General features: G+C 48.8%; 1 protein-coding gene across 1 annotated transcript; it reads left to right on the top strand.

Annotated features, from left to right (window-relative positions):
• Window positions 1-6,249: 6,249 nt before the first annotated feature.
• Window positions 6,250-10,279, top strand: MYC (MYC proto-oncogene, bHLH transcription factor). The gene is made up of 3 exons (XM_010217906.2): window positions 6,250-6,516; window positions 7,408-8,104; window positions 9,138-10,279. The coding sequence occupies exons 2-3, from the start codon at window positions 7,423-7,425 to the stop codon at window positions 9,698-9,700; spliced, it is 1,245 nt and encodes a 414-aa protein (XP_010216208.2). The 5' UTR covers window positions 6,250-6,516; window positions 7,408-7,422; the 3' UTR covers window positions 9,701-10,279.
• Window positions 10,280-10,668: the final 389 nt, after the last annotated feature.

The raw sequence follows: 10,668 nt of genomic DNA on the forward strand, positions 1-10,668 counted from the left end.
AGCTGATTCTATAGGCACTATCATTTTGATTGACTGTTGCGGGAAGCTTACCTAGAGCAAGAAGATTACAGAAAAAGGTTTGTCCCTGCCTGCACTTAAGAGTCCAGCTGTTCTCAACACCAGCTCAGGAACGTCATTCTTAAATGTGACTGTCCTCCTTTGTAAAACAGTCCAAAGGAGACATCATAGCAGAAACACAAGGCCCACAGACACCTAAAGTGAGATATATTTCTTGTAAATACATATAAACTCCTTGCTATGCATTCATCTTCCTCCCTTCTGTAAAGGCAAGATCAAACAGGAGTCCCAGGATGATCTGTAATGGTTGAAGACAAAATCATCAGCACTGCACCTGCCAAGCAAGATAAGCAAAACTAGCGAGCCTGCTCAGCACAGCGCCAGCCGAGAGAGCTCTGACTGTCTTCACTGCTGGCTTGAACGAGGTCCTTGGAGGTTGTATGAATTCAGAGCAGAGGAGACCACACACGTCCTGAACAATCAATCAGGTACATACAACCAGGAGAACAAGAGCAGTAGCACCTCAAATTTATCCATTGTTTTCACAGTGCTTAGATATTTACTTCTTTACTATTCCTGCTGCCACCCTATCCCCTTTTTTTATGTCAAAACCTGTCAATTTGGTATCAATCAGCTGCTTTAAAGCAGATATTTTGCAACTACCTGCATTCTTACTGGAAATATTGTATGCTCTCATTTTTTGTAGGAGAGACAGGAAAGTGGGATATTAATTCTCTAAGAAACAAGAGATAATTTTAATAATGGTCAAGCTGACCATAACTTCAATAGTTAGCAGCCTTTCTCTCAGCTGATATATTCTTCCCTCCAGATAAGATCCAATACTGTCAGATGTTTCTGAAGCTCTGCATCCGCAGGACGCGCTATGGGAACTAGAGTGAGTTCTTCTGCTCTCGTGCCAAACTCGCAAGGAAGTTGCTACAGGAAGGTGTAGTCTCTTGAATATTGTTGACTAATAACTTTCACCCTTACAATGGTGATCATGGTCTGGAGCACCTTCCCACCACAGGCCTCCTTGGGTTTTGAGGATGAGTGGTTTCCCTAGAGGCTTCATGCAAACTCTGGATGCCTCTGGATATCCTACGGAGGTCAGCTCTGCACTGAGAGGTGTGGGAGAGCTCGTTCCAGCTGCCTCATCATTGCTATGTGACTCTTTCCATGCAGAAGGGCTTCCATGGAGGATGCAAGGGACTGGGGCAATGCTCTGGAAGAGGTTTTGAGCATATCCAACTTAAAAGATCAAGGCTGTTTGAAAATTAAAGAAAGCCTTGACAGCGTTGGTACCTGAAAGGATCAGTAAGTAGTTGCAAATAGCTTTAATACTTTAAAGAGGACTTAATCAAGAAGAGCCAGGCCATTCTGACAATCTGATAATTGCAGGATGAAATGTGAGGAATGCAGAGGCCAAGCGAATGCCTGACAGATCTTTCAGAGCCAATTGCTCTGAAACAGCTTTGCTCTTTCATTTCTAGAGAAATTTAAATTAACCAGACTTTCAGAAATAACTGTTTATCTTTCACAAGAGCCTTGTGAAGATCTTTGCATTTATCATGCACTTAAATCAATGTAGATTTCCTGTAATTCACTCTTAATCCACAGCTGGACAAAACTCTCTTCTATCAAAGAATGCCAAAACTACTGGTGTTAACTCTGCTCCCTCCCAGTCATTCATGCCAAGAATTGCTAATTTCTGTAGGAAGGACTGATACAAAATCTCCTCATATTTTCTGGGGTTGTTTCAATGGGATTTAGATTGGTTTACACATAGTGTATTCAAAATAACAAAAATAGCAGGAATTAAGTAGATAGTATTTAAATAGCTGGTTTTGAAATTTTAGACTGAGTTGGATATAAATTTGAGAGATTTCATTTTTAAGATAATTATTAGTAAACTATCTGAGGATTGCACTGTTTGAACACAAACTGATACTTGATGCCCAAGTAACCAGGTAACAAGTTGGAAGGAACTGCAAGGTGAAACTATATAAACAAAGTGAAATTAATAAATGTAGTAATTTGCAACGAAGCACAAAAGGTGCCAAATTCTGTGAAAAAGACTATTTTCATGGTATTCAGAAAAGTTGTTTACACCGAAGAAATTGTCCTGATGCTCTATTCAATTTCATAATTGTATAGAATAAGATAAAGCAGGATAAATATACACATATAAACATATACACAGATAGATGAGGCTAAACCACCTTTAAGAACAGCTTTACAAATTATTATAATGTTTTGGTTTCTCTAACAATTTCATATGCATTGTCAGATAAAAAGATTAACTATAATGCAAATGCAAAATCTAAAATAATTTTTAACAATAAAGAAGAGGGGAAAAAAAGTCCTTAATGTGAGATCCTAAGCAGAATAATTACAAATGTGCTCTGTTTTGAGTTGGTAACTGGTGTTTTCAGCAGTTCAGGATCTGTCCCATTTCTCTTGATGACAAAACTTACTTTCCTCTGATTTCTGTGGACTAATGTGTGGGACAAGGTACTCATTGCAGCGTTGGGGGCATAATATTTCCTTTCCCCAGCCCTTTGACCTTTTTTTTTTCTCCTGTCTCATTCTGTGCATTTCTCTTTCCCTGTTGGGAATCTATAGACTGAGCTTTTCTGCCGCTAGGATTATAAACCAGGCGATTTGTAGAAGCAGGATGCCAAGGAAGAGCCTGCAGTGTTTGCTGCAAGCGTTTGCAGGCTTAAAATTGTGAGCACTAGGGAGAGGAAAACAAGTAAGTAGCACTGGGTTCATCTTTAGCTGACCCTACAAAATCACAGCTTTTGCTTCCCCAAGCAGACGAGCTTTCAGTATTTGATACATTCCATTCCCAGCTTAAAGTCGATGCATTTTCCCGCCATAATACTGTAATCTTCGTAATCACCTACTGATGACAAATCATACCCAAAAGCCATTGCCTTCTTCTACTGATGAATTTTTGCTCTGAAAACTTGCAGTTCACAGCTGGGGCTGTGGCAGCAGGGTCAGCAGTGGCTCTGCATGGTGGCCCTGCATGGTGGCACCCATGCTGTAGCTGGTGCCACTTCTAGACCGTTCTTCCCATGGTTCATGGACAAGCAACAGTCACCCTGCAGGAAGCCCGCATCCCCCCTTCTGGGCATGGAGATGTCCATTCAGAAAATATTTGTTCGTGCAGCACATGAGCCGTCCTCAGCCTGGGAGAGAGGGGTAGGAAGATGTTATTAATCTAGTGGGTGCTGTGCGGCTTGCAGAAACACTGTCAGCTTCTGCCTACACACATCTAACACCCTCTTGCTGTAGGAATCATGGCCACTCCAATCAACAAAAAAGTAACATGCTTCCTCTTCTGTATCTTATATTAATAAGGCAAAGATTATTCTTTTTGTCTCTGTAGTCCACTGGCTAGTCCTGATCTTTTTTTTTTTTTTTTTGCATCGGTATTTTTCAGAGCAGCCATGGACGTGAGTAATTCCCTTCACGGTGGCTATCAAATAAGCACAGGCATGCTAGTCTACTTTAATGGCTCTGAGTGCGAGGACCATTTCTGCTTGGGGAAACCTATCCATGTGAACATGTAGTTGCAGGTTCTCACTGGGAGAAAGGCTGCAACCTGCACAGCTGTGAAGAGCTCAAGTGAGAATTTTGGCAGATATTTCTAAAGGAAGCTACAAAATTGTTGGTGATCCTAAAATTATTATATAGTTTATTGTCTGCTGAAAAAAAAAATGCAGGTAAGCCTTGAAAATACAACATGCAGCAAGTGACATGGGCACAAGTAACTTTGTGAATTATCATCTCAGGGGTTTACAAACATGCAGAGCTGTGAAAACTTTCTCCACCATCTCCTCCTCTTCCGCCATTTTTGCTTTCATTCTGGTTTCCACAAGTTCCCTTTTGGTCACTACATACAAATTCCACCAGGTTATTAACTCCACTGCCCTTCTATTTTCTATTTATCACTAAATTCCTCATGTCAAAACAATTGCTTTAATTCCGCTGTATCCTTAATGTTATAGTTGTGTAGAAGAAATCCAATGGAATATTTTAGAGAATGCTCTCCCTGAACACTGTGTTGTTTTAATGGCACATTTCTTCCAGTCCTCCTTTCCTGTATTTCAATTCATATGAAAACGGAGTATTTTAGGAGTCCATCTGCTTGTGTTACTTATTCTTCACTTCAAGCCATAATCCTCTGTGATACTACAGCTAATTGCTCTGCATATGATTATATCGCATCATGGATGTATGATTTTCAACCCTGTCTGCACCCGAGTAACTTGAAAATATTTCTGCTGTTACCAGCACTGGCTGAACTCCAACGGCTTTAACAGTTTTGAGGACACTTACAGCGCGTCCAGCCGCTCCATTGCAGTGCTCAAGCAGGTGGAAGTGCCTATACCAAGTTTTACAGTATACTGAGAACTGGATTAATTTGGACCTTGCACCTTTCTCCCTGAGTCCTTTAGTCCAGTTATTTCCATTCCCATCAGCAACCCTGGAGGTCTGCTGTAGATAGATGTAACAGTTTTGTGTGTGTGTGTTGGGGGGGGGTTGTTTTGTTTTGTTTTTGTTTTTCCCCCAAAACAATACCATTCTGTAGCGTAAGCCATCTCAGAGCAAGGGTAATGGCAATTCTTAAAATATCAGTAGGAAAAGCATCCACATGCTGACATGCACTCGACAATGTCTCGTGCTGCTGTTTGACTGGGTGTTGCAAGTGCCTTTAACTTTTTTTTTTTTTTTTTTTTTTTTCTATTTACCATAAATAAGCCCTTCCTCTGATGGGTTGCTAGACTAGCAGCGCCAGGCAGCAGGATAGGGCCGCAATTTTAGGGGGCGTGAGCAGTGCGATGCTCACGAAGCTCCTGAGCGGCAAAATTGGGCTCAGCGGATATTGTCAATAAAAATAAATAAAATAAAATAAATAAATAAATAAATAAATAAATAAACAGATTTTTTGGGGGGGTGGGGGTGAAGCCCGGGGCGGCGGCGGGGCGCGGGGCGGCGCGGGCTGCGCGCGGCGCCCGCGGGCGCGGGCGGCCGGGAGAGGGCGCGATGGCCCCGCGGTAGCGGCGGCGGGGCCGTGGGAACGGCGGGGCCCCGCGCGCTCCGCGTGTGTCCCCCGCCCCGCATCCCGCGACACCCCCCGGCCCGGCCCGGCCCGGCTGGCGCGGGGCTCCTCCCCCGGGGGAGGTTTGCTCGGGAAAAAACTAAATTAATGAGCGAATTAATACAAGGGGGAGGGGGCTGGCACTGGATAAATTAATGGTGCAAAGTGCCTGGATGCAAAGCGCCTCCGGGGGAGGGCGGTGCTTTGGGGAAGGGGCTGCCGCCGCAGCGGTGCGGGGTGCGCGGAGGGGCGCGCAGCACCAGCGGGACGGGGCTTTGGTGCGCACATGTAGCGGCCGGGGGTCCCTCGGGCCGGGCGCCCCGTCGGGCTCGGGCAGAGCCGGCAGCAGCAGCGCTGAGGGGCGAGGGGGGCGGCTGCCAGGGGACCCTCGAGAGGCTGAGTGTCCCCCCCACGCGCATCGCGCAGAGGATGCCCGAGCCGCGCACGCTGCTTTGTGAGGGGCCAGTGGCCACTGGTTGCCTTCTCCTCGCCCCTCGTCCTCCCCAGCGCAGCTCGGCTTCAGTTCCCACCTCTTTTTTTTTTCTTTTTTTTTCTTTTTTTTTTTTTACGGTGGGGGTGGGGATTTTTTTTAAAAATAAATGTTTAAAAAGAAAGGTGGAAGCCCCCACGGCCGCGCCGCGGCCATAGGGGGGCAGCGCTCTCCGCGGCGGGGCCGCGCAGAGCCAAAGGGAGGCGGAGAAACCAGTGCGCGGGGAGGCGCGGAGCGGCCTTTTAATCCCTGCTAGTATTTTTTTTTTTTTTTACTATGTTTACTTCCGACCTCTCCTCGTAGTAAAAAAAAAAAAAAAAAAAAAAAAGTCATGGCGCGCTCATCGCTCCAACCTCCGGGGGGAGGGGGCGGAGGCGTCGCTCTCTCTCCCCCGTTTTTCCCTCCCCAAAATCCCGCTCTCCCTCCCCCCAGCAGGGCCCCCCGGGGCGCGGAGCGGCGCGTCCCGCCCCCTCGCGGATGGCGGCGGGAGCGCGCGGCGGGAGCGCGCGGCGGGAGCGCGGGCGCGGGGCCGAGCCGGGGCCCGCCGGAGCTGCCCCCGCCCCGCGGCACCTCCCCCCCGCGCCTCGCCGGCGCTTTAAAGGAGGAAAAGCTACTAAACTTCTATTGTACCCGCAGCCGGAGCGCGCTGCGCTGCCTTGGACCGTACAATCTGTGCTGCACGCCGGGGAAGGGCGATTTCTCTCTCCGTTGCTCCTTATTTTTTTCCAGACGTAGTGGGAGGAAGACAGCTACATTTCCTCCTGCTTTTCGCCTTTCGTTCTTCGTCCTTTCCTCCTTTTTTTCTCATTTTTGATATTTTTTCCTTGTTTTGTTATTCCCCACACCGTCCGCAATAATTGCCTCGCTACGCCTCGCAGCTGGTGCGTTGGAGAAGCCGGTGAGTTGCGGAGCTCTGGGCGCCCATCAGTTGATTTTTTTTCTTTTATATATATATATATGTATGTATATATATATTCCCTTCCCCCCCCGCGGTTGTGGCTTGGACTGACACGGGCTGGTGACAGCGGGGCTGCCTCGGATGTGGATACGGACGGTGCAGCCGGGGGGACGCTCTCCGGGGCACCGGCGCTCCCCATCCTCCTTTCCGCGCTCGCTCTGGATTCCCAGTTTCTCTGGCGGGGGGGAAAGCGTTTGCACCCCCTGCCTATAGAGGGGCAGATTCTGATTATTGCACGTATTTGCTATATACATAATTATATTTTTTATGTATCTGCATGCATATATATATATATAGTATGTAGATACGCATACATACGCGCAAGTCTGCGCGTATATATATATATATATATATATATATATGTACGCATATATGCATCTGTGTGTGTGTGTGACAAAATTGGGCAAACTTTGCCAAGGTCTCCGCCGTCCCCGAGCCCAGGTGGGCAGCAGCCCGGCTCCCCCCGGGGCCGGGGAGAGACGGCCGCCCCTTGCCGCCCGGCTGCGGGAGGAGGCTCGGGGACAGCGCGGCGGCGCTGCTGGCCGCGGGCGCGGGCGGAGCGTTGCGCGGCGCTGCGCGGCTTCGGGCACGGTGGCCCGGGCTGCGCCGGGAGCCGCACCGGGGCAGGGGGCGGCTCATCCTTCCCGCTTGCCCTGCCGGGGCTTGGAGGAGGTGGGGGCGAGTCTTGCATTTATTCGTGTTATTATTATCGTGGTTTTTCCGCCGGAGCGGGAAGCAGGGAGGGCGGCCGGGGGCTGCCGCGAGGCGCGGGCAGGGGGCAGCGCAGCCGCTCGCCGGGGCGCAGCCTCAGCCGCCGTGTCCCCCCCGCAGGCACCAGCCGCCGCGATGCCGCTCAACGCGAGTTTCCCCAGCAAGAACTACGACTACGACTATGACTCGGTGCAGCCCTACTTCTACTTCGAGGAGGAGGAGGAGAACTTCTACCTGGCGGCGCAGCAGCGGGGCAGCGAGCTGCAGCCGCCCGCCCCGTCCGAGGACATCTGGAAGAAGTTTGAGCTGCTGCCCACGCCGCCGCTGTCGCCCAGCCGCCGCTCCAGCCTGGCCGCCTCCTGCTTCCCCTCCACCGCCGACCAGCTGGAGATGGTCACGGAGCTCCTGGGCGGCGACATGGTGAACCAGAGCTTCATCTGCGACCCGGACGACGAGTCCTTCGTCAAGTCCATCATCATCCAGGACTGCATGTGGAGCGGCTTCTCCGCCGCAGCCAAGCTGGAGAAGGTCGTGTCCGAGAAGCTCGCCTCCTACCAGGCGGCCCGCCGCGAGGGGGGCCCCGGCGTCCGGGCCGGCCCGCCGCCGCCGCCGCCTCCGCCTGGCCTGGCCGCGTCTCCCGCCGCCTCGGCCGGCCTCTACCTGCACGAGCTGGGCGCCGCCGCCGCCGACTGCATCGACCCCTCCGTGGTCTTCCCGTACCCGCTCAGCGAGCGGGCGCCCAAGGGCGGCGCGCCCGGCGCCAGCCCCGCGTCCCTGTTGGGCGACGACACGCCACCCAGCACCAGCAGCGACTCAGGTAGGCGCTGCTTTTGCGCGGAGCTTGCGCCGGTTTTGCGCGGGGGTCTGCGCGGGGATTGCTCCGCACAGCAGGACGCCAAGCCGCTCCCCCCGCCTCGCGGTGCATGTGCCTTTTTTAAATGCCACGTTAGCGAGGCGCATCGAGACTCCCGCTGGATTTATTTCCTGGAAAACTAGCCTTTCCAAAAGTGGAGTAAAAGGGGAAAAAAAATAAAGGCGCGGGGAAAGAAACTTTCATAACGAGGTCAGAGTTGGTCGCTACGGTTTGCGCAGTGTCCATGCGGGGCGCTTCCCAGTGACATCCCCGGGCTGGGAAGGAGTTAACTCTTGCGCTGGAGCCGCAGGGAGAGCGGTGCAGGCGGGAGGTGCTAGTGAAAGTGGCTGCAGCAGTGAATGGGGCTGGGAAAGTTTTAGAAAGGCTTCCTTAAGTATTTGACAGCATGTTCCGTTTGCTCGTAAATTTGGGTTAAAAGCAAGGCACTACTCAAAGCACTACCGCCCTCACTCCCCTCTTCCCCCCCCCCCCCTTTTTTTTTTTAATTCCTTCTTGGTTTTTCCACAAGTTAGTCGATCGCAGAAGATTCGGAAAATGCCTCTGCACACACATGTGTGTTAACTAAGCCTTCTTGAGGCGTGGCCAAAGCCTCCTAAATCCTTAATTAAGGGCAGCTTGAGTCTGGAAGCTTTATTGCGCTGACAGTCGAGGTTAGACTTTCCTGCTGTCTTTCATACGCTCCTCAGAATTACGCAAGATCTTTGCAACTTTTGAAATCCGGGATCCGGAGCTTAGAAAGCAGTCCATGCCCTGTTGTGCTTGAAGTAGTGGCTTCCTTAAAGGAAACTCTGCTTCAGGACAACGGAGTTTCGGCACCAAAGCAGTTTTAGCGTGGCTTTGTCAATGGGGTCCTGACTGAGTGGCTCAGAAAAGCATTCCCTTATACGTAAGTGCTCGGTATGCTGTTTATTTGCACAGATCCACTTATGTTTGTTTTCTTTTTTTTTTCTTTTTTTTTTTTTTTTTTGTCTCACAGAAGAAGAACAAGAGGAAGACGAAGAAATTGATGTTGTCACCCTAGCTGAAGCGAATGAATCTGAATCCAGCACAGAATCCAGCACAGAAACATCAGAAGAGCACAGTAAGCCCCACCACAGCCCGCTAGTCCTCAAACGGTGTCACGTCAACATCCATCAGCACAACTACGCTGCTCCTCCCTCCACCAAGGTTGACTATCCAGCTGCAAAAAGGCTAAAGTTGGACAGTGGCAGAGTTCTCAAGCAGATCAGCAATAACCGCAAATGCTCAAGTCCCCGCACATCAGACTCGGAGGAGAACGACAAGAGGCGAACGCACAACGTCTTGGAGCGGCAGAGGAGGAACGAGCTGAAGCTGAGTTTCTTTGCCTTGCGCGATCAGATACCAGAGGTGGCCAACAACGAAAAGGCACCCAAAGTTGTCATCTTGAAAAAAGCCACGGAATATGTCCTTTCTATCCAGTCAGATGAACACAGACTGATCGCAGAGAAAGAGCAGTTGAGGAGGCGGAGGGAACAGTTGAAACACAAGCTCGAGCAGCTAAGGAACTCTTGTGCATAGGAACTCTTGGGCATCATTTAGAATAACCCAAACTAGACTGAAACCATGATAAAATATTAATGTTTCTAATATCACTCATGAACTATACCCAGTCCATAAAGGATGGTACAATTGCAACTGCATGCTGTGCGATTTAACTTGAGACTACACAACCTTGGCTAGGCCTCCGAACGGCTTAGCCAGAACCTCAAAACTGCCTCATAATTGATACTTTGGGCATAAGGGATGATGGGACATTCTTCATGCTTGGGGATGAACTCTTAAACTTTTTTTCTTTTGAAAGTTTTGTATTTAAGGCATTTTTTTCCTATGAGAATTCCAAAAAGTCATCCCCAGAATGCTGTATATATTTACACATCATATTGACATGTAAATACCTTTAATAAAATCTTTATAGAAAATGTGCAACATTAGTATGCAACAGTTGTGGCAACTGGATTTATACTTGTCTGGAACTTCTGTGCCATAACATTTCACAGTTTTGTTTTTTTATTTAAATACATTTTTCTTTTAAAAATGATTTTTATTTTGTTTTTAGATAAATAAATATTTGCCCAAAATATAATTAGCTAAATCCTGTGTGAAGACTTTGCTTTGTCTTAATGTATTGTCATTAGGTGCTCATTTTCTTGTTGTTCCTCTCCATGTTGTCATATTAGTGATCTGATGAAAGCTAAAGCATAATGTAAGTCGGGCAAAAAGAAACACTAACGGGTTTTGCAGCTTAATAGGGAGTCTTCCATCTTTCCTTCCTCCTCCTCCTGTCGCTTCAAATACTTTAGATTAGTGATCCTTAATGGGCTTTGTCAGTTCAATCAATATTGTCGCAAATGAAAGTGGCCATTCAACGTCAGTCTTGGATGTGACCACCTATCTGCTGCAAGTGAAGTTGCAACACAGTTGAGACATTAATTCGTCCATCATTTCTCTAGCATAATGCCTCTGTCCTGCTTTTTTCTATACTTTTA

This window comes from Tinamus guttatus, unplaced genomic scaffold, assembly GCF_059628265.1.
Source record: "Tinamus guttatus ecotype Peru unplaced genomic scaffold, ASM5962826v1 Tinamus_guttatus_pri_ptg000950l, whole genome shotgun sequence".
NCBI classification, from domain to species: Eukaryota; Metazoa; Chordata; class Aves; order Tinamiformes; family Tinamidae; genus Tinamus; species Tinamus guttatus.